At 40.6% G+C, this 25,228-nt stretch overlaps 1 protein-coding gene across 1 annotated transcript; it reads left to right on the top strand.

Moving 5' to 3' along the window:
• Positions 1-12,302: 12,302 nt before the first annotated feature.
• LOC122050451 (agamous-like MADS-box protein AGL61) lies at positions 12,303-13,052 on the top strand. The gene has a single exon (XM_042611353.1). It carries the CDS (start codon positions 12,303-12,305, stop codon positions 13,050-13,052), a length of 750 nt encoding a protein of 249 aa, XP_042467287.1.
• The last annotated feature ends 12,176 nt before the right edge of the window (positions 13,053-25,228 follow it).

Genomic DNA, 25,228 nt, shown 5'->3' on the forward strand with positions numbered 1-25,228 from the left:
AGTCCATTCGGCGGTTGCCAAGTGTGTATCCTTGGCAACGTAAGTCCATTCGGCATTATAAGTCCAAGTGTGTAGCCTTGACATCGTAAGTCCATTCAGCATTATAAGTCCAAGTGTGTAGCCTTGACATCGTAAGTCCATTCGGCGGAGTAAGTCCAAGTGTGTAGCCTTGGCATCGTAAGTCCATTGTTTTTAGCATGTTTATTTGCTATATGTTTTCCCTAACTTAAACGTATTGCCAAACACCAAAAAGGGGGAGATTGTTGGAGCAATCCCAATGGTCCGCGGAACCATGTGTTTTGGTGTTTGGGCAAAGGGTTTAAGTTAGGTTTACCCTCGTTATTTGATATGTGTACTTGAGTTGTGCAGGACTGCAGGTGACACATGTGACTCAGGTTGACGGCTTCGGGTCCGATGAAGGATAGAGCATCCGATGGACCGTAGGCAAGGCAGCAAGGATAAGCCGAGGGAAGTGCACTTCAAGGTATATGCGAAGGATGACAATGAGACAAACCGCGGGCTTGAATGCATTCGAGGGACGAGAGCCAAAGGAAGGAGGCTTGAAGGCAAGAGGTCAAAGCTGCAAAAAAGAGTCAAGTGAGTCGTGAGGATCCGAGTGCGAGTGAAATGTACTTGGGATGGGAAACCCTAAGTTTAGGGTTGTACCAGTCGACTGGTGGTGAGCATAGAAGCATTCTGTGCCCGAAATGGCTGGGATCAGTCGACTGGTCATGGGACCAGTCGACTGATAGATAGCCGTTGGAGTGTCGTTGGGCTGGCACCAGTCGACTGGTGCATGGACCAGTCGACTGGTACCGGGCAAATCAGCAAGGCTGATTTCCCCAAGCTCTATAAGAAGGAGCTTGGGATGGGTGGCCAACTTGACGAAATTAGAGTTGGTTAAAGCCTAATTAGTAGTCATCTAGTGCTCTAGCAATCCAAGTGTTCTTGATCGAGTTGTGGCGAGGTTTCTCCACCGACAAGGAGGATTGTGCTAGCCGGAGTTTCCGGGGACTAATCCACCGACGGATTGAGGGATCGTCCACCTTACGGACAGCCGTGGAGTAGGAGCATCATCTCCGAACCACGTTACATCGACGTGTATTGGTTTGCTTGTTCTTTTCTTTGTCTTTAGCTTTCGTATTCGTAATTAGTATTTGTATTTCCGCTTGCGCACTAACGAATACATAGGAAGCGAGTGATTGGGGGCGCCGTCCATTCAACCCCCTTCTAGCCGGCCACCGATCCTCCAACAATCTCTGCCATCCGGAAAAGGGCTCACCCGAACCCAACTTCCGGTCTTCTCGAGCGTGCTTCCCTCCGGCTTCTCGTCCCTCGGAATTGCCGCGTGTTTCCTTCTCGTCCGCCAGCGTACTCATCCACAGTCTTCGTCCCTCGGTCGTCGACCTTCTCGCTAGCTGCGTCTCTTGCTCCCCGAGCAATCTTCCGCTCCGGCTTTCGTCCCTCGGAACCACCGCGCGCTTCCTTCTTGTCCGCCGGTGTACTCTTCCGCAGCGCCTCGTCCCTCGGACGCACAGCGTGCCATCCTTCTCGCTAGCTACGTCTTCCGCTCGAGTACCTGTGCTCCTAAGCTCCTGCACACTTAGACATAAGGTTAAATACACACAGGACCTAACTTAACTTGTTGATCACACCAAAACAACCTTGGGGTTCCAACACTGTTAAGAACTAGGCTTTACTTTTTATTGAAAATGATTTTGAAAATTAATTTTAACTTAGTTTTGAAAATCAAATTTAAAAATCTAGTTCTGAACATTTGATTTTACTTAAGTTTGACTTGAATATTAAATTTTACAAAAATTAGAACTTAAGTTCACAATCTAAGTTTTTCAAAGTCGTTGTCCTTAATTTTGACAATTTAATCTAGCTTAAAAGTTGGCCTCACTTATGATGTTGAAAATGAAACTTTACTTAGTTTTGAATATCTGAATTTTACAATGAGTTTTTATTAACTAAGTTTTGAAAAATCTTACTTTTATAAATTATCTGTGTAAAACTTATGTTTTTCAAAACATAGTCATTTTCACAAAAGTTAAAAGTTTAAAGTTGACTTAATTTTTTTAAGTTTGAAAATCTGGATTGTTCAAATTACTATCAACTTGGTTTCGAAAATCTTATGTTTAACAAGTCAGTTTCAAACTTCGCTACTTTGAAAAGGTTTCCTTTAAGTAAAAATCATTAATCATTCAAATTCTCCCAAGTGAATCTGACTTATGCTTGTATCTCTTAATTTTCCTTTGTATTTATGATTACTTGATCCATACTTCTATTTGATGAATGTCAAAGGGGGAGGGTTAGGTGGTTAAGTTAGCTAAACCAAAATTGAAAATACAAACTAACTTAAAAATCCTATAATTGTTTATTTTACTTGTATATTTTTTCACTAACTTAACTAGGTTGTCATTCCATCAAAAAGGAGGAGATTATTGGTGCGGTTAGCACTAACGGTCTAACTCAGATTTTGATGAATGACAAATTAGGTTTACGTTAGATTTGGTGTTGTCTAACACTTTGATTGAGTGTGCAGGAGAAGTCCAGACAGGTCAATAGGCTGACCGGATGTCTGGTACGAAGCCCAGCTAGGTCAACGGATCGACCGCATAACTGGCACGAAGTCCAAACGAGTCGACGGGCCGACCGGACGTTTGGCATGAAGTCGAGCTAGGTCAATGGGCTGACCGATAGCTAGCACAAAGTATAGACGGGTCGAAGGGCTGACCGAACGTCTGGCAGGTGGGTGAAGCTAAGTCACTGGAGTTGAGTGACTGTGAGGACGCATTTCCGGGAAGGGAACTTAGGCGCCAATCTGACTTAGAGTCATTTCGGAACTCTAAGTCGAGATCTTGACTAGATTCCGGTCTCGGTGAGACGAAATCTAATTACTATTCTTTTTCCTGTTCTAACTCTGTTTTGTAGGAAACAGACATTTTTATGCAGGGTTAGAACTGACCGAGATTGGTTGACCGAACCTCTGGATTGGTCGACCGAACCCCTGGATCGGTCGACCGAACCCCCAAGCAGTGGCAGGTCAAAGCTCCAGCGGATGGACCGGGTTTGACTAGGGGATCGGTCGATCGGACCTTGGTATCGGTCGACCGAACCAAGGATGATCATCAACTAGAGTGGACCGAGATAATCGGGTCAGAGAAGACTGATCAGTCGACCGAACCTGTTTATTGGTCGACCAAACCTTGGATAGGATTTGACCAGAGCGAAGCGAAGCGAGCGGATCAGATGAGGTGGAGATCATCTGATCAGTCGACCGAACCGGAGATCGATCGACCGATCCGCTTCAGGTCAAAGCTGATTACGAGGATCAAGGATCTGGATCAGTCTCACAGTTGCTATAAAAGGGAGCCTCGGGGTGCAGCCTCTTCAATCAATTCGAACAGAACATCGTGTGCTCCTATACGCTGCTTCAAAGTCTTCAACTGTGCTCTGCTACTCCAAAATCCGACTTCTAATTTTCTTCACCCTTTGTATTGTCGGTATACTTGTTCTTCATTTAATATTTGTACTTTTAAATTTTAACTATTTTACGGATTGATAGTGATTGCCCACCGAAAGCGGTCAGCGACCGCAGGCCTTGGAGTAGGAGTCGACCTAGGCTCCGAACCAAGTAAACTCTTGGTATTCTTGATTCTCTGTGTCTTTTCTTTTTCCGCTGCATCTCTTTGAAATTAATTTTTAAATCGCTATTCACCCCCCCCCCTCTAGCTTAAATTCGGTCCAACAGAACTTATACCCAGTAGCTAATTTTGAGTCCATTAGAATGCTACTAAGTTATGCAGATCATAAGGGATTTAAACTTTACCAAATAGATGTAAAGTTAAATAGGCTAATTAAAGAAGAAGTCGACATAGGTTATGTAACACCCCACCCTCCTCACTACTGGACTGTGAGGGCGGAGCGCTACTGGACTACTAACTTATCTTAATTAGAGTTGTTCACATGTAAAGATCAATACATAAACTCTAAAAGAACTCAAAACATACAATTAACTAGCAGCGGAAGACTAAATGACTCATCTAATATATTCTTAATAAATGGCAATCTTAATAAATTATTATGCTAGGTCCCAAGGCTTCTATAGTCTAGGCATCACACATCCATCCGCACCTCCTTGTCGCCTTCCTTTGCTATAACTTTTCCTTTCCTTTATCTGCAGTAAGAGGAAAATGCATCTATAAGCAAAATTGCTTAGTAAGCGCTATCTAACTCACAAAACCCGAATATGCATATGAATATACTGAAATCTAAAAGCTGAATGCTCAAAAGGAAAACTATTCATGCTCATCTACAAGCAACAAAAACATACTGAAAAGTAAATCTATACAATCATGGTAGCATAAAGAACTAACTTGCTGAATTTAAAAACACTTTCTGAATCTTATTTCACTTGTTTAAAAACTTATACTTTAATACTTCAAAATAATAATCAACTTTCTTCTTATGTCCGGCAACTGTACTTGCTATGCGCGCATCCTTAACTAGACCCGAGATAGCTGGTCCCGAATCTAGTAGGGTTTACTATTGTAACGACCCGACCCATTTGGCGGCCCATTTGGTGGCCCATTTGGCGACCCTCGGGTCGTCGACCGTCGACCGTCGGTCGTGCCGTTACTACTAGGTTATCTAAACTTAGGGACGACTATGGGAGCCCAGCCCAAGGACAACTGAGAGTCCAGCACAGTGCCACTGATAAAAATAAAATACTTGTTATCTTTTAATACTTCTAATATATAATGCCTCGGCATTTTAACGAGCACCTTGTGTGCTAAAATCCCTAAAGTCTTGACTTTGGGATCTACTTAAGGCCTTGGCCTTTTTCTTTCTTTTCTTTATCTTTCTTATACTTGTTAATACCTCTAATAAAAGAATGCTTCTTTACAAACTAAAATGTTTAAACAAATTCTAACTTTGAAATGCATAAACAAAAATCTGCATACTATGCTAATCAAAATTCTGCATACTATACTAATCAAGATTCTGCATTCTATGCTACACTATTTTCGCATACTATACAAACATAAATTCTGCACTATAATACTTAACCAAATTGCACTATAATCCTTTTCTTTAAAACTGCACTATAAGTTCCACCAAAAATCTGCACTACAAGTTCCACCAAAAATCTGCACTATAAGCTTAATTAAAATCTGCACTATAGGCTTAATTAAAATCTGCACTATAAAGATCTGCATTATAAGCTTAATTAAAAATCTGCACTATAAGCTTAATTAAAATCTACACTATAGGCTTAATTAGAATCTGCACTATAAGCTTAATTAAAATCTGCACTATAAGCTGACATAAAAATCTGCATTATAAGCTTAATTAAAATCTGAACTATAAGCCTACATAAAAATCTGCACTATAAGCTTAATTAAAATCTCCACTATAGGCTTAATTAAAAAATCTGCACTACAAGCTTAATTAAAATCTGCACTATAAGTCTACATAAAAATTTGCACTATAAGCTTAATTAAAATCTGTACTATAGGCTTAATTAAAAATCTGCACTATAAGCGCTTCTAATGCTTCAAATTCAAGAAGAACAAAGGTCCGAAACTACTCCTACTGCAGGTGAGAAGCACTTACCTTTGCGTTCTTGGGCTTACAACCGGAAAGAAAACTTCTAGGGTTTGCGGGAATTGCAAGCTTCGACCCCTCCTTCGTGCTCACGGTTTCCCCTTGACGAGAGGATCACAACCATGTGAAGATCTCCCGGAAATCTCCCTTGGTCGGCCGCCGGAGGGGAACCCTAGATCCCCCCCCCCTTTTTTCCTTCGCCCAAACAGGAGACGCTCTGCCGTCGAGAGAGAAAAGGAGAGGCGAGGTTTAGGTTTTGGAAAATAATCCCTAAGTTCTCCCTTTTTATAACTTAATATTCTGTTAACTATCTTAAATAAATTTTGCTATCTTTTCTAAATAGAACTGCCTGCTTGACCACTTTGTCAGCCGAATTTGCTTAAGGCTTGGTTCGGCCGGAGATTGTAGGTTTGAATCTCAGCTAATTTTCTTTATTTTTTGCAACTTGTTTCTTTTGGTAAAAATACCAAACGAACTCCAAAAATTGCATAAAAATACTCTAAAAATTTCTAAAAATCTCTAGAATTTTTATAAAGCATTTCTAAATATTTTTAAGTACTATTAGGACTCTAAATGAGGAAATTTGGATTGTTACAATTCCCCATACCTTATAAAAAGTTCATCCTCGAACTTAGAACAATTCTGGATATTTCTGCCTCATGATGTTCCTCACACAAGAACTTTTATCTAGCTTAAGCACATATAAACAAATACTTCTAAAGATTTCTCTTTACTGCAAAAAAAGAAAAGCATACTAAAAAGAATTTAAGTACTTTCTTACTTGAAGACGGCAAAGCTGGTGTTGATGTGTGATGCTAGAGAATAGGAACTGCTCTGATACCAACTTGTAACACCCCACCCTCCTTACTACTGGTCTGTGAGTGCGGAGCGCTACTGGACTACTAACTTTTCTTAATTAGAGTTGTTCACATGTAAATATCAATACATAAACTCTAAAAAAACACAAAACATACAATTAACTAGCAGCGGGAGACTAAATGACTCATCTAATACATTCTTAATAAATGACAATCTTAATAAATTCTTATGCTAGGTCCCAAGGCTTCTATAGTCTAGGCATCACACATCCATCCGCACCTCCTCGTCGCCTTCCTTTGCTATAACTTTTCCTTTCCTTTATCTGCAGTAAGAGGAAAATGCATCTATAAGCAAAATTGCTTAGTAAGCGCTATCTAACTCACAAAACTCGAATATGCATGTGAATATACTGAAATCTAAAAGCTGAATGCTTAAAAGAAAAACTACTCATGCTCATCTACAAGCAACAAAAACATACTGAAAAGCAAATCTATACAATCATGCTAGCATAAAGAACTAACTTGCTGAATTTTAAAACATTTTCTGAATCTTATTTCACTTGTTTAAAAACTTATACATTAATACTTCAAAATAATAATCAGCTTTCTTCTTGGCCCCGTCAACTGTACTTGCTATGTGTGCATCCCTAACTAGACCCGAGATAGCTGGTCTCGAATCTAGTAGGGTTTACTATTGACGACCCGACCCATTTCGCGGCCCATTTGGCGACCCTCGGGTTGTCGACAGTCGACCGTCGGTCGTGCCGTTACTACTAGGTTATCTAAACCTAGGGACGACTATGGGAGCCCAGCCCAAGGACAACTGAGAGTCCAGCACAGTGTCACTGATAAAAGTAAAATACTTGTTATCTTTTAATACTTCTAATATATAATGTCTCGGCATTTTAACGAGCACCTTGTGTGCCAAAATCTCTAAAGTCTTGACTTTGGGATCTACTTAAGGCCTTGGCCTTTTTCTTTCTTTTCTTTATCTTTCTTATACTTGTTAATACCTCTAATAAAGAATACTTCTTTAAAAACTGAAATGTTTAAACAAATTCTAACTTTGAAATGCATAAACAAAAATCTGCATACTATGCTAATCAAAATTCTGCATACTATACTAATCAAGATTCTGCATTCTATGCTACACTATTTCCGCATACTATGCTAACATAAATTTTGCACTATAATACTTAACCAAATTGCACTATAATCCTTTTCTTTAAAAACTGCACTATAAGTTCCACCAAAAATCTGCACTACAAGTTCCACCAAAAATCTGCACTATAAGCTTAATTAAAATCTGCACTATAGGCTTAATTAAAATCTGCACTATAAAGATCTGCACTATAAGCTTAATTAAAAATCTGCACTATAAGCTTAATTAAAATCTACACTATAGGCTTAATTAGAATCTATACTATAAGCTTAATTAAAATCTGCACTATAAGCTTACATAAAAATCTGCATTATAAGCTTAATTAAAATCTGCACTATAATCCTACATAAAAATCTGCACTATAAGCTTAATTAAAATCTGCACTATATGCTTAATTAAAAATCTGCATTACAAGTTCCACCAAAAATCTGCACTATAAGTTCCACAAAAAATCTGCACTATAAGCTTAATTAAAATCTGCATTATAGGCTTAATTTAAATCTGCACTATAAAGATCTGCACTATAAGCTTAATTAAAAATCTGCACTATAAGCTTAATTAAAATCTACACTATAGGCTTAATTAGAATCTATACTATAAGCTTAATTAAAATTTGCACTATAAGCTTACATAAAAATCTGCATTATAAGCTTAATTAAAATCTGCACTATAATCCTACATAAAAATCTGCACTATAAACTTAATTAAAATCTGCACTATATGCTTAATTAAAAATCTGCACTACAAGCTTAATTAAAATCTGCACTATAAGCCTACATAAAAATCTGCACTATAAACTTAATTAAAATCTGCACTATAGGCTTAATTAAAAATCTGTACTATAAGCGCTTCTCATGCTTCAAACTCAAGAAGAACAAAGGTCCGAAACTACTCCTACTGCAGGTGAGAAGCACTTACCTTTGCGTTCTTGGGCTTACAATCGGAAAGAAAACTTCTAGGGTTTGCGGGAATTGCAAGCTTTGACCCCTCCTTCGTGCTCACGATTTCCCCTTGACGAGAGGATCACAACCATGTGAAGATCTCCCGGAAATCTCCCTTGGCCGACCGCCGGAGAGGAACCCTAGATCCCCCCCCCTTTTTTCCTTCGCCCAAACAGGAGACACTGTGCCGTCGGGAGAGAAAAGGAGAGGAGAGGTTTAGGTTTTGGAAAATAATCCCTAAGTTCTCCCTTTTTATAACTTAATATTAAGTTAACTATCTTAAATAAATTTTGCTACCTTTTCTAAACAGAACTACCTGCTTGACCACTTTGTCAGCCGGATATGCTTAAGGCTTGGTTCGGCCGGAGGTTGCAGGTTCGAATCTCGGCTAATTTTCTTTATTTGTTGCAACTTGTTTCTTTTGGTAAAAATATCAAACGAACTCCAAAAATTACATAAAAATACTCTACAAATTTCTAAAAATCTCTAGAATTTTTCTAAAGCATTTCTAAATATTTTTAAGTACTATTAGGACTCGAAATGAGGAAATTTGGATTGTTACAGGTCAACCATCGGGGTTTGAAAGTTTAGACCATCTTGACCATAGATTAAAGAAGAATGACAAATAGATTAAAGTTAGGTGTGGTGTGATCTAGCCTTTCTACTAAGTGTGTAGGACTTGATGGGTCTAACACCAGATTAAAATTCAGCTAGGTCTGGAGGACCTGATAGATGGTGTAGAAGTTCAGATAGGTCAAGAAGTAACCCGATATCTAACGAAACATCCAGCTAGGTCCATGAGACCTGACAGCTAGCTGAAGTCCAATTGGGTTTGTGTACCTGACAACTGTGGGAAAACCTGGTGGGCTAAAAAAAAGTTAAGCAATTTTAAATAGTAAGTAAGGTAACTCATTGGAGGAGAGTGTTCCGTGAGGACGAGCTCCAATTTAGGACTTTAGATACAAATCCAGTTTAGACCCATTTTGGAAATCTAGATTGAGACCATGATTAGATCCTAGACTCAGGAAGTCATGTTTTAATTAACAATGCTATTTTATTATTTTGTCAACTCTATTTTACAAGGTATAGTTTGTTATTGGACTAACACATCTTGAAGGGGCAAAAATTGACTCAAGTCTTGGATGAATAGTGATCCAAGGTGCCTCCGTGCCTCTTGTTCGAGCGGAGGTGCCTTAGATGCCTTGGTCGAAGTCCCCATGCGGAAGGGCGCAGAGGCACCTCCCATGCAGATGGAGGAGTCTCAAAGCTTGGCACTGGAGGCACCTCGGAGAGCTTTAAAGGCACTCTCCATAGGATAAAATTCACATTTTATGGGTTTTATCATTTCTAAAGATAAGGGGATAAAATTTGCTACTCGAGGATCCTTGGAAGAAGCTGGAGACGCCCTCAACAGTCTATATAAGCCTTGTTCGAGCAGCCTTCAACACACATCTTCTCTATGAGCTACAAAGACCTTTCTGCTATTGCGAATACGACTGATTGTTGCTATATTACTACTGCTAATAGACCAACACCAACTCCTCAACACTTCTGGATCGTCTCTCTATGAGTTGGAAATAAAGTTAATTACTGCATTTTTCTTTATTATTTGCAAAAAGGGACTATAGGTTGTTACACTTCTCTTCCTTCGATATCTTGTATTTGATTCCCTCTTTTGGCGATTTTGAAAAAGATTTATAATGGATTTCCCATTGATACAGTCTGAGGGATCGTCGATCTTGGAGTAGGAGTCACTGAAGGCTCCGAACTAAATAACTCCTTGAGTTCTTATTCTTGTTCTTTTCGTCTCTTTTTCTATTTTATTCTGCTGTGCACTTTGACTTTAAAACTTTAAAAGAGAGATTTTTAGATCACGTGATTCACCCCCTCTCCACTCATGTGTGTACTGATCCTATAGCCAGTGCAGATACTCCGACACTCAAGTTAGTGATCGATAGAAGGCAATGAATAGTAGAATAAACAATAGTTATGGACATGCAAAGTTGCATAACTTCGTGTAATGTAAGCGTACCTATGTCTATAGATGGATACCATATTTTATAGTGTTACTGTTTGTTTGTGCATGAATCTCAAAGTGTTTCTAAAAAAGGACAGAGCATAAAGATGCTCTAACACTTTTTCCAAAATGGACCAGCAATCTTTGCGTTAAGTAGAGTGGAAGCTTCTAGTTTACAGTTTGTATATGAAATATTATATGTCATTCATAGCGCAAAATACCAAAAAGGAATATGAGGTTGTTGTGTTGAAGGACCCATAATATGCTTACCTGACAAGCTAACTGAATCCCTCTTGTAACCCGATTGGCAATCACTTGCGACGGTAACCCGATCGGATTTATAGATTGTGGTTGGGAACTTGTCCCTCACTTAGCCTATCTATTTAGCCAAAGAGTTCGAACGGACCGAGTGTCCAATCTGTCCAATCGAATCGTAGTTCTGATCGGCTGGATTACTCACCCGAGCTAGTTAATCGAGCTATCTTTGAGTGGTGAAGAAGACTTGGCTCTGGAGGGTGTTGCCTTGTCTATAGTTATTCATCAACACTGACGGACTCGGCGTCCTACCGGCCCAATGGTCTGAGTGGATAACCTCTCAACTGTGATGATCAATTGCACTGGCTTCGAGGGTTGACCCCTCATTGACTTTAATCCCCATATCAACCGGTCTCCTAGACTTTGACCCGACTCAGGGGGCCCCACCTTATTCGTTGTATTAGTTAACATTATTCGCTCTTCGAAATGACAGATTCTAAAAATACCATCAACCATTAGGATAAATTAAAAATTACTCATAGAGTTCATCAAGACAGCCAGATTTCTTAGACCTGTTTCTCATGCGAAGAAAAATCTCCTACAATGCGATGTAGCTGAGGCTCAAATTTTAGATCCCTTGACAATTACACTTTTTAGATGGCGCCAGGTATCCAGTTTTTCGAATTAACTAAATTTGGCGTGATCAATCCGGCATCACAAAAGTTTTTCACCGACCACTAAAGTAAATTGGGAAACACTAATGGAGCCTCATCCAAACGGTAAGCATTCTTAGGTCTGCTTCTCACTAGAGGGAAAATATGCTACAGCTAAGATTCGAATATTAAATTCTTTGGTCTAACTATTGCTCTGTTAGTTTAGGATGATGATTGACATTGAGTTTGATTATTAGTGTGTGCTAAAACATAATGGTTTAAATTATAGTTATCAATATAATAAATTTTTTAATAAAAAATAAAAAATATTAAAGTTTTTATAAACATTTAATCAATTTTTTTAAAAAAATAAAATTTTAAAAATTTTTATTATTTATTATTTAATTAAAAAACAATTTAGTTGATTTGTAAAATTCATAATAAAAATCAAACCGATTTAATTATAATAATTAATATATTTTTTTAAAAAAATACACTTTCGAATAAATAAATTGGACTAAAATTTTTAATAAAAATAGATTGAATCAAATCTCGTACATACATGTAAACAAAATATATGAATTTGATTTTTGTTATAAATAGAAAAAGAAATATGGAAAATCTAGTGTCAATCAAAAATAATTACTTTATTGGCAATTTTCATCCTTAATTGATTTCTACCGCAATCAATCAATATGTACGTATATATGATTGGTAAGGAGATTTTCATCCTTAATTGATTTCTCAACATTAGTATATATATATGTGTATTTTTTTTCATCATTAATACTAATATTTGATATAGTTCCGAATTTAATTGTGTTGGTGCTTCGTTCTTAGATGATGATGCCAATAAGGAAGAGGAAGACGAGCATGGGCCGACAAAAGATCGAGATTAAGCGGATCGAGAGCGAGGAGGCACGTCAAGTGTGCTTCTCCAAGCGCCGCGCCGGACTCTTCAAGAAGGCCAACGAGCTCTCCGTCCTCTGCGGGGCTCACCTTGCCGTCATCGTCTTCTCCCCCGCCGGCAAACCCTTCTCCTTTGGCCACCCCTCGGTCGACTCTGTTCTTGACCGCTTCCTACCCTCGTCGGCCCACCCTACTCCTCCTCCTCCTCGTCCTCCTCCTCTCTCGTTCCACGACCCCCGTGTGATGACCGTCGCTGCCGCCTCGCTGGTCCCCGAGCTCGACCGGCAGTACGTGGAGCTGGCTGAGCGATTGGAGGGAGAGCGGCGGAGGAAAGAGGTGCTGGAGGCCGCGCTTCTAGCGCAAAGGGGTGACTTTGCCAGGCTCATGCAGTCCAGCTTGGAGGAGCTGGGCATGGCGGAGTTGGAGAGACTGCAGGCCGCGCTAGATAGGCTGCGTTGGGACGCAGGGAGGAGGGTGGACCAGCTGCTGACCGAGGCGCAGATCAGGAAACTAATGTTGGCCGGCGATGTTGGCAGTGTCGGCGGTGGAGCATATCTTGGTGGAGGATTCATTGCTGCGGCGGCGCCGCCGCCGCAGGGTGGCAATAATATTGATATGCAGGCGATTCCTGCGCCGGGTCAGGCTCCGGCTGGATTTGGTTATGGCTACGGATCTTCTAGTTAAGAATAGTTGTGTGGTTTAATTATTTAAGACCAAACAGTCAGTTAATGCTAATTTCAATAAAAGCCAATCAAGTTATATCTCGTTTATTGAGTAATAAATTTTAATCAAAGATTGATGCTCACGTCTCACGTATTTGATTTTGACTAAGTTAGCTCATGTTATTAATTTTTTTTTATTTTGTTTAATAATTTTAATGATTTATAAATCAAGGTAATATTTTTTCTTCAAAAATGTCAGCTAACTACTTCTAAATATTTAAAAATACTATCAATTTTTTTCTAAATTATCATTTAAATTAATCAATTAATCAAGAAGAAAGATATTTTCATAATAAAATTATTTTGAACAAATTTTGATATTAATGGAACTTAAGCAGTATTTTTTTAAAAAAAAAATAAATCATTATAAAAAATCACAGTTTTGAGATAAATCAATTTCTAAAAAATTTTCATTCCAAAAAATTTTGGGAAGAATTTTACGACTAAAAATTTTTCGTTCCAAAATTCGTCTTACCAACTTGGTAATGAATTTGGAGACGAAATTAGCGATGAATAATATTTTTGTCGACAAATTTACAATAAAAATTATATTCATCCTAAAATTGGACCCAAATTTGGTGACAAAATTGGCAACGAATTATATTTTTGTCACCAAATTAGTTGTCATTTCTGCAACAAAAATAATATTCGTTACAAATTATAATACCCGACATAAAATAACTTTTGGAAGGAATATTTTTTTTTTGTTGTAAAATTTACAATAAATTTGACAATGAAAATAATAATATAAAAAAAATTTATGATATGTGATAAATTAACTTCTATCCCAAATTTATAACAAATTAACGACAAAAATAATAATATAAAAAATAAATGTGATCTATGATTTAAATGCTCACGTCTCACGTATTTGATTTTGATGAATTTAGCTCATTGTATTATTTTTTTTAATTTTGTTTAATAAATTTAATAATTTATATATCAACTTACAGCGTACTTTTTTAAAAAAAAAATTCTTAAAAAGGTAATTTTTTTTACTTCTAAAATGTCAGTGAACTACTGTCTAAATATTTTAAAATACTATCAATTTTTTTTCTAAATTCTCATTTAAATTAATCAATTATTCATGAAGAAATCTATTTTGATAATAAAATAATTTTAAACATATTTTGATATTAATGGAACTTAATCAGTATATTTTTTTAAAAAAAAATATTCAAGGATATTTTATAATTTTTTATACTTATATATATTTATCTATTTATGGTAATCTTAATATTATTAGTCTTCTTTTGATACTAAATTAAATCAAATTCCAACCTATCAATTTTTATCATCATTATTGTTATATATTGATTTATTTATTCATATTTAATATTCTCCATTGCTAAAAATATAATTCTCAAATTTACTATTTAAGATTAAATATTAAATGTAATCGTTGACATGTTACCCTTCCATTCCTAGCTAGCTTGTTCATCCAAATAGTATTGTCACTCGGAGATGGTCGTCGTACTTAACTTTTCACATTTAAAATTACTTTATTTGCCATCCATTCCCTTCCTAAGCAACTTCTTTAGTTTCCTAGCTCCTTATATCTCAAATATACTAAGTTCAACGGTTTAGTTTCTGTATCATCTTTCTTGCTCGCTTGTCTCTTTTATTATGATTTTACTATCTCTTATGCTTCTTGTCTTTTTTAGTTCCTTGGATGTCTCATATTATTATTTACTGTACTTAATTGGATCTTGATGTCATCGAGTGCTTGTATTAGGAGTCCACTATGCTTCCGCTGTATCACTATTATTAACCATGGTATGTCACGTATCCTCTTGCCCTCTTCCTTCCTAAGCATATTTATGATATCTGACTAATTGTTAAATCTAAATCGATTAAGCCTCTAATTGACTTTGTAGGTTGCACTAATTTTCTGTAAATTAATACAATCCACATTGTCACTTGATATGGAGAAGCCAAATCATTACGTTGTGTTTAACCTAACTAGGGAATAGCAACCAAATCTAACATTTTCTATGGCTCTCAACCTCAAATAGATTACACCAAGATAACCTATGACTAAATTAAATTTACCAGCTCTAATTTTGGTAAACAAATAAAGAATAAACTAAATTGGAAAAGGTCTAAACAAATCTAATTTCTTGTGATGTAAAATTTAACTAGCAAGTATATCCAAATAAATAGATAAGATAATAACGTGAGGTATATACTAATTTTTTTTATAATTCAAAGATATCTTTCGACTTCTCTGTTGGAGAAGGAAGGTGAGAAGGTGCCTCTTCCCCTTCCTCTTCCAATTCAATCACCTTCCTCCATAAATGAAGGAAGGGGAAGAGACCTTCTACACCTATATATAAGGTCGTCCAAGCAACCTAAAGTGAGATGAACACAAGAGAGAAAGGAAGAGGGGACTTGATATGTGCGAGATTTTGGGTAAAGTTAAAGAGAATGGGTTCGTCCCATATGAAAGGTCTCTGTGCAAGGTTCGTCCATATACACAAGATTGAAAGAGGCATGAAGAACATTCAAGATTGGTTTGTCCAATCTCACAAGAGGAATTTGGTTTGTGAACCATGAAGAGCTTTCCGATTTTATGATCATTCTTCCATCAGCAAGTCTTACCGGTGTCGATTGCAGATCTGCGGGAGATCGCTGTAAGTGTTTACAATTTTCGTGTTTACTGTTTTTCATGCTTGGAACTGTCAATAATGGTATCAGAGCGATGCCTAAGCATGAAATAATCTCTTCGTCGAAATGAAAATCTCTTTACTGAAATCGCTGCAAGATCGCGACTGGGTTGCGATCTGCCGTAGTTGTCGAGCCCTGAGAAGTTGATGGCTATCATCATCCATGGCCGGAGAGTGTCGGCGACCATGTCGGGAGGTTGACAATCGAAGGTAACGACAATCACGTTCGTCGCGACAGAGAAGAGAAGAAGCTGTGCAATCGATTAAACTAACGAAGCACAGTGAATATGTGTAATCGATTGGAGTAATCGATTCAAATATTTTTTTTATCGATTAAGATAATCGATTAAATGAAGATGAACACTATTAATTACTATTCATCCGTCAACACTATTTGAAAATGATTGTTTTAATCAATTAAGATTTCATGCATGAACAGTATATTATGCTAATCATGCGTGAACCGATTGCTCACTAGTTAATCAATTGAAATTGATTAATCAAAGTTTGATTAATTGAAAATTGAACTTGACCAACTTGTCCAATCAAACCCAGGTCTATTTTTAAATCATTAGTTGATTTAAGCAGACAAGTTTGATTCAATGATACTTAGATCTGGTTCAAATCATTTGTTGGTTTAACCAGTTTGGTTTATTATTGAATTAATTAGGATGATTTTGAATACATAAGTTGGTTTAACCAAAATGATTAGATTTGTTCTAATGGTCAGACTTAATACAATAACCATTGGATTGATCAAATGAACCTGAGTTTGATCAATAAGTCTAAGATTGACTTAAATGGGCTTAGATTAACATAACATAGGTAAGAAATCCCAGTCCAGTTAGATTAGTTCTAATGAGGACATTGGACATAGCTCAGGATATGGATTCCCAATCAACCAATCAAATGGATCAGTCGATTTAGACTCCTGTAAATCAAGAAGATGTGTTTTTCTTGATTAATAATGTTGGTTCCATGCCTATATAAATTAAATAAAGCCGGTTTTGTACTGGTTAGTTGATTTTGTACTAACTTATTTAATTTGAATTTAAAGTTGGCACGGATGATTACCAATCTTGGAAACTCGAATAAGAAGAGTTTCCAATCCTGGATAATTACAGGATCTGGGCGTTGATTCATTCACTATCGAAGAATCCTAAGGTGGTAGCACACCAGATATGGAGGCTCTCCGAAGGGAGAACCTTATATGCACAGTTGTGTGTGGAGCTACTTCACCATGAGTTCCTAGAGGAAGATCCTGAAGAATTTAAGAAGGATCTAGAGGAGGATCCTGAAGAATCTAAAGAGGATTCTGAAGAAATTTAAATGATAGATCAAATTGAAAATCTTGAAATTGTTCTATCTGAGATTGCCTCAAATGAGTCCAGATTGAAGGGGATTATGTTGGCCACTGCACTAGTGTCTGTCCTAGTGGGAGTGGTGTTAGTCTATCTCATTTGTAAGAGTTCTGTTATTGTTACTATCATTATGTATGAATTGTATTAGTCCATTTAGTTCATGTCCGTTTGTTATATGTTAATATATGCGACATGTTTATATGAATGATATGTTCATTCATATGTTGATTACTTCATGATACATGAAAAATGATTAGTTCATTTTATTAAATGATTAGTTCATTGAATTAAAAAAATCATGATAGAACGATGATTAGTTCATTTATTAGGATGTATGTAATAGTATTGATCAATATTAATTTGATTGGACCATACAAATGATGAGTGGAAACGCAGTTATCACTTGATTTTGTAAACCAATTCAAATTAATATTGAGTCAATCATAAACTGCATGCATGTGAATTGCACTGAATACTAAATAATATGTTTATTTATATAAGATCATGACAAATAAGAACATCATAACTTGTATCGGGATAACTACAAAATCTGACAACTCAAGATATAATATGTTCTTGAGGAAAAATAAGTTCTTGAGGCTATAAAACAGGTTATGGAAGACCTGTAGATCCCACTACACAGAACAGACAAGATCTAATTGCCTATAGGGCATGGAAAAGGAAGGACTCCATTGCTAAGAGAATATTGATTAGTTCAATGATGGATGACCTGATATTTGAGTATGAGTCATTACCATCGACTAATGCTGTCTGGGTAGCCCTTAGAGAAAAGTACAATGGAGGAAGTCTGAGCAAGATTCGAAAGCAAATGATTAAATTTGATAGTTGCATTAAGCGTTCGAATCTTTTAATGGTTCAACACCTCAGGGAGATATCGAACATGATTCAAGAGCTTAAAACTGCTGGTCATGAGTTGACCGATGAACAACATGTTCAAACAGTTATTTGTTCCCTTCCAGATTCTTGAGAGACCATAAAGCAGACCCTAACTCACAGTGAAAGTATTAAGACTTTCATTGACATCTCACGCCATGTAGAATTATAGGCGGAGAGAGTTGAATCCGCAAGGATTTTTGGACGAGCATATGTGGCTATTGGTTTTGTTGGATCATCTAGATCCAAGAAAAAGAAATGGTTCAAGAAGGGGAAGGTAAACAAGAAAGAAGTTGCTGCTGTGGGACAAGACCTAATCAAGAAGAAAGGAAAGAAGACCAGATTGAAACAATGCAAGTGTGTCTTCTTTTCTTGAGTATTTTGTTGTCAGTCCAGTGTTATTAGTAAATTCTTATCTTTTGTGGATTATAGATTCAAAAGCAACCAACTATGTAGATCAGGAGTGAGTTACATTTGTGGAGTACCGTCGGGTACCAGCTGGCAACAAATGGATATATGTAGGAAACAATGAAAGAATTAAAGCCAAAGGAATTGACACTTGCAAGCTCAACCTACGTGGTGGGCGTACCTTGTTTCTATATGATGTCCTGTATGCTCCTGACATTCGACGGAATCTGGTTTTCGTCATTTGTCTTCTTGATTTATGTTATTGTGTAAATTTTTTAGCCGTTGTGTGGAACATCGAATTAACTCTGTGTTAATTGACCATTGTTATGTAATAAATGGTTTTATGGTTCTTGATGTAGAACCGAATAATAATGGTTATTTTTTAAACATTGCTCTTACTAGTAATGCTAATATTAATGATGAAATTGCCTTTATAAAGATGTCGCATCTTCCTTCTTCTTACTTGGCGTCTTCTTCTCCGATAGTTGCTGACGATTTTATGCGTGCGACCAGTGCTTCGGCGTCTCTGTGCTCTTCTTCCTTGGCAACTCCTCCCTTTCGTAAGCTCCTTTAAACTTTCCCGTCGTCCCGTTTTTGCCGTCCTTTTCTCCTCGCACCACTGTTCCGACGTGTGTTTCGCGTTTCTCCTTCCTTTCGTCCGTCGAGCTTTCTGTTTTTCAATTTTTCGATGATGGTGAGCTCTTCTAAACCGTCCGACCCCACTCCCGATATCTGGTACCATACCATGGAGATTCAGTTCGACTCGGGCGACGCTGCGAGCCTTATTAATGCTTTTGACCTTCCTTCTGACCATGAACTAATCTTGGCCTCCCCGTCCGATCGGCCCAACGATCCGCCGACCGACACAGTCTATTTCTTTCAAGACCAATTCGTGGTCGGTATTCGATTCCCCATCCACCCCTTCATAATCGAAGTTTGTAATTACTTTCGTGCCCCTCTTGCCCAGCTCGTCCCCAACTCATTTCGCCTGTTGTGCGGCGTTGTCATGTTATTCCGAGTGCACATAATTCCATTAACCCCTTTGGTATTTCACTACTTTTATTATCCCAAGTAGTCCGAGAGATGGGCACCTACCTCTTCTAGTCCCGGGCCGGTCTGGTCTTTTTCGATAAAATGTCAACTTCCAATAAACATTGGAAGGATTATTTTTTCAATATGCGACTCCCCGAGCGGCGGGGCTTTCGTACCAAGTGGCAGGTCCAACTGCCACCCCCACCAGATCTGAAGAAATACAAGAGCCAGCCGGACTACCTCCACGCAACTAATATGCTGGCTGGCCTGAAATTTGACATCTACAAGCTGTTGCCAAAGGGGGTGATGTATATGTTCGGGCTGAGCCCTATCCGAACGAAGCTCCCGAGTAGCCTAGGTACGAAATTTCTCGACCTTCTTCTCTTGAGTCTAACTGATTCTTTCTTTCTTTTGCAGCTGACAAAATGATGCGCGCTCGGGCAACCGATCTGATGAAGCCATTTCTTCGGTCGTGCGTTCTCCTGAGCGGGGTGGCACCTCTTCTCTAGTCGTTCCCGAGATAGTGGAAGTCATTTCTTCCGATCGGACCCCCTCGCTGGTCGATCTACCTTCGGATCCAATCATAGCCCAGCCAATCGTGTCTCTTCCTCCAGCTCAGCGTAGGATTCTGCGATCCGACATTCTTCCGGCTTCAGTCGGTCAGTCTTCTGGTCCCGCAGCATCGGCTCAATCAGCCCCGAGTGACCGTCGATCCGTGTCGGCCATTCTCCGTCTCCCAACGGAGGAGTTCCTGTCTGCTGACGATCAACTGCAAACTCCCGAACATCAGATACTCATCTGCGGGCTGCTCGCTAAGGTTTGGGAGGAGGCTAGAGCACGCGCCGCAATGATGCCACTCGGGTTGCTCGCCAACAGTCACCTGCAAATGTCCACCAGGGTATGTATGCAATGATCAATTCGTGGTTTTACCTCCGTTCGGTACTAACATTTTTCAGCTCGGCGGCAGTACTGAGTGGAGAGTGTGGCGATGTGCAACCGTCTGGCGTTTGTGGAGAAGGAGCTGAAGAAGCTCAAGATTTCTGGGGGAGCCTCTTCCTCCCAGGGGCCATCTGTTGCCCAATTGCAGGCCGATCTAGAGAAGACCACTAAACTCTTAGAGGCCGAGCGGAAGAAGTCTGCCGATCAGGCCATTATACTGGGCCAACTTGAGTCCCAAGTAAAAACTTATGACCACAAGATCAAGCTGGCCACCAACAGGAAGAACCGAGCCATAGCCGACCTAGAGCTGAAAAACTAGGAAGCTTGGAATCTGGCTTAGAAGCTCAAGGGGCTTGAAGACAGTTTGGTCGCTGAATGAGACAACCGATTGGCCGAAGTGGCTTCTCTCCGAGGTCAGCTGAAGACCCTCGAAGAAGCTTTGGAGACTACCCGCTCTTCTCTGGTAACTTACCAGGCGGACGAGACGAACCGCTTCGAGACCATGAAGCGGGCATACCTCCACTCGGACTAGTTCCTTGACAAGGCAGTCAAGCGGATCGTCCGATCGTTTGAGCTGGCCATCGACGCGACGCTTAGCGAGCTAAAGACAAACAGCCACCTCTCCAAAGCCCTGTCCGATAGTGTCGTTAACCGCGTCCAACTCCTCGACTCCATACCTAACGAAGCTTTTGACTACATTGAGTGAGCGAGGAGTTTGTAGGAAATTTTTTTTTCAAGTCTTGAATGTATCCCGCTGTTCGGCGGTGCTCTTTTTGTTAATGCAATGCATCCTCGCTCGTTGTAGTGCTGCTTCCCTTTTCCATGTTTGCGCGCATTCTTCTCGACTGGGGGTAGTCATTACTAATATAATCCCGAACGGATGACCCCTCTATGGGTTTGAGCCGCCCTTCGACCTCAGGAATTTATCAGGTTTTTACCTTTCAGGTTTAAGGTCGTCACTCGATTGTCGATGGAGACATGAATTTAACGTCGCTGCTCGACGATTTGAGGAAGTCTCGGATTTAAGGTCGTCGCCCGACCGTTAGTGGAGACCTGGGTTTAACGTCGCCGATCGACAGTTCGATGGAGACTCGAGTTTAAGGTTGCCGCTCGACTGTCGGTGGAGACCTGAATTTAATGTCGCCGCTCGACGATTTGAGGAAGTCTCGGGTTTAAGGTCGCCGCTCAACCGTCGGTGGAGACCTGGGTTTAACATCGCCGCTCGACGGTTCGATGGAAACTCGAGTTTAAGGTCACCGCTCGACCGTTGGTGGAGTCCTAGGTTTAACGTCACCGCTCGACAGTTCGATAGAGACTCGAATTTAAGGTCGCTGCTTGACCATCGGTGGAGACCTGGGTTTAACGTCGTCGCTCGATGATTTGATGAAGTCAGGCGTTTAAGGTCGTCGCTCGACCGTCGATGGAGACCTGAGTTTAACGTCGCCGCTCGACAATTTGGTGAAGGCCGGAGTTTAAGGTCGTCGCTTGACCGTCGATGGAGACCTGAGTTTAATGTTATCGCTCGACGATTTGATGGAGTCTTAGGTTTAAGGTCGTCGCTCAACCATCGATGGAGACCTGGGTTTAACGTCGTCGCTCGACGATTCACATTGACGTTCGATAAAGACTTTGGCAGACATTTGCTTTTGATTTTAGTCCTACACTTCAAAGGGCGCAGGGATATAGAAAATATATTAATTACATCAGTGTACCTCTCATCCGGCTCGATATGGCTGGAGATGGTTCGCACTCCATGGATGCTCGAGTCACCTCCCGTCCTCATCCTCTAAGTAATAGGTGCCCGAGCGGAGCTTCTCCGTGACCTTGAAGGGTCCAACCCACGGGGCATCCAACTTGGTGACATCGCCGACCGGCTTCACCTTCTTCCATACGAGGTCGCCAACCTAGAACGACATCGGGATCACCCGCCGATTGTAGTTCTGCCTCATTCTCTGCCTATTAGCCATCAGTCGAACGACTGCTTTATCGTGCGCCTCATCCACCAAGTCCAGCTCCAGAAGCCTCCGCTCGGCGTTGTCTTCGCTATAGTGTTGTATTCGATCGGACTCTACTCCTACTTCAATGGGGACGACCGCTTTGCCGCCGAATACCAAGTGAAAGGGAGTCGCTCCCGTTCCTTCTTTGGGGGTCATGCGGCGCGCCTACAGCACGCTGGAGAGTTCATCGACCCAGCTTCCTCCGACATGGTCGAGCCAAGCTTGTAGGATTCGTAGGATCTCCCGATTGGCGACCTCGGCCTGTCCATTGCACTGAGGGTATGCTACTGAGGTGAAGGTCTGCTGGATGTCGTACCCCTCACACCACTCCTTGAGCTTCTGACCTGTGAACTGCCTACCATTATCTGAGATGAGCCGGCGAGGGATGCCGAACTGGCAGATGATGTGCTGCCAAATGAACTTCTGAACCATCTGCTCAGTTATTCTCGCCAGCGGCTCGGCTTCAACCCACTTGGAGAAGTAGTCCAGTGCCACAAGCAGGAACTTCCGCTAACAGATCGCCATAGGGAAGGGCCCCACGATATCCATGTCCCATTGGTCAAATGGGCAAGACACAGTAGACGCCTTCATTTCTTTGGCCGGTCGATGCGAGAGGTTGTGGTACTTCTGGCAGAACAGGCAGGTGGTAACTGTCCGAGCGACGTCTTCCTGTAAGGTTGACCAAAAGTTTCCGGCCAACAGAATCTTCTTTGCGAACGATCGGCTGCTCAGATGTCCTCCACATGAACCTTGATATACTTCTTGCAGTATGTAGTCGGCGTCCTCTGACCCGACGCACTTGAGTAAAGGTCGGGAGAAAGCCTTCTTCTAAAGTTGATCCCCAATCAGGGTGAATCGACTAGCCCTTTTCCTTAGCAGTCGGGCTTCCTCTCGATCGGATGGTGTAGCTCCCGCTCGCAAAAATTCTATCAGCGCAGTCCTCCAATCGCTCGGGAAGGTGAGTCCCTCCATCTGATTGATGTGTGCCACCAGAGATACCTGCTCGGTCAGCTATGCTATAACGATCGGCGAGAGTGAGCTCGCTAGTTTGGCCAATTCGTCCGTCGCTTGATTCTCCGCTTGGGGAATCTTCTATATAATTACCTCTTGAAAGTTGGCCTTTAACTTTTCGAAGGCTTCTGCGTAGAGCCTGAGACGCGTGTTACATATCTCGAACGTCCCGATCAACTGATGAGCGGTCAACTATGAATCTGAGTGTATCAGGACTCGGATAGCTTCGATGTGATGAGCGACTTGTAGGCCAACTATGAACGCCTCATACTCGACTTCATTATTGGTCGCCCGGTAGTCTAGCTGAATATACAGCTGCATCCGCTTTTCTTGTGGGGAGATCAACAGTATTCCAATCCCACTCCCCTGCCGAGTGATCGACCCATCTACATATATCTTCCAGACAGCCTCTGGTTTAGGATTATGCACCTCCGTGACGAAATCCGCCAAGGACTGTGCTTTGATGGATGTTCGGTGCTGATACTGGATGTCGAACTCGCTAAACTCCGTTGTCCATTTGATTAACCGGTAGGATACCTTTGGGTTAAGAAAGACTCTTCCCAAAGGGCTATTGGTCATCACAATGATTGTGTGCACGAGGAAGTATGGACGGAGCCTTCGAGCGGCGAGCACCAGCACATAGGCCAATTTCTCCAGACCGGTATAGCGAGACTCTGCATCCTTTAATATATGGCTCAGAAAGTACATGGGTTACTCATCACCATTCTGCCTAACTAATGTCGAACCGACCGCATGCTCGGTTGAGGATAAATAAATATGAAGCGGCTCGTCGGCAACAGGCTTAGCGAGTACGGGTAGCGAGTTGAGATACTATTTAAGATCTTCGAATGTCCGGTCGCACGCCCCGTCCCATTGAAACTTGGTGGCTAGGTGCAATATCTTGAAAAATGGTAGGCTCCGGTCAGACGACTTGGAAATGAACCGCGATAGGACAGTTATCCGCCCGGTGAGACGCTGGGCTTCCTTCAGATTTCGAGGAGGCGGCATATCTTGCAGTGCCTTCACTTTGTTCGGGTTTGCTTCAATGCCCCGCTCGGAAACTATGTAGCCCAGGAAATGTTCGCTCCTCACGCCGAACAAACACTTGTTCGGATTTAACTTGATCCCATATATCCTCAGCGTCTGGCACGTCTCCTTGATATCGGCACAGAGATCAACAGGTCGGAGGGATTTGATCAGAATGTCATCAACGTATACCTCCATGTTGCGGCCGATCTACCACTGGAAGACTTTGTTCATCAATCTCTGATAGGTAGCGTCAACGTTCTTAATCCAAACGACATGACATTGTAGCAGTAAGTTCCATCAGCCGTGATGAAGCTGACCTACTCCTGGTCTTCCCAGGTGAGCGGCACTTGGTGATACCCTTGGTAAGCGTCTAGCATGCATATCAACTCGCATCCGGCAATTGAATCTACCATTTGATCGATCCGGGGCAGAGGATAAAAGTCCTTCGGGCATGCCTTATTGAGGTCCCTGAAGTCGATGCAGACTCTCCACTTATTCCCAAGCTTAGAGACCAGCACCACATTTGCAAGTCAGCTCGGGAATTGAACTTCCCGGATGTGGCCAGCCTCTAGGACCTTTTTTATCTCTGCTCAGATGATTACATTCTGTTCGACACTGAAGTCCCTCTTCCTCTGCTTCACCGACCGAGCGTCTGGTCGGACATGGAGTTCGTGTTGCGCAACTTTAGGAGAGATCCTAGGGATCTCGTGTGTCGACCATGCGAAGACATCGTGGTTCCGCCGAAGACATTCGATTAGCTCGGCTTTCTGTTCGGCCTTTAGATCGGCAACTATGAAGGTA

The sequence above is a fragment of the Zingiber officinale genome, chromosome 3A (assembly GCF_018446385.1).
Source record: "Zingiber officinale cultivar Zhangliang chromosome 3A, Zo_v1.1, whole genome shotgun sequence".
NCBI lineage: Eukaryota > Viridiplantae > Streptophyta > Magnoliopsida > Zingiberales > Zingiberaceae > Zingiber > Zingiber officinale.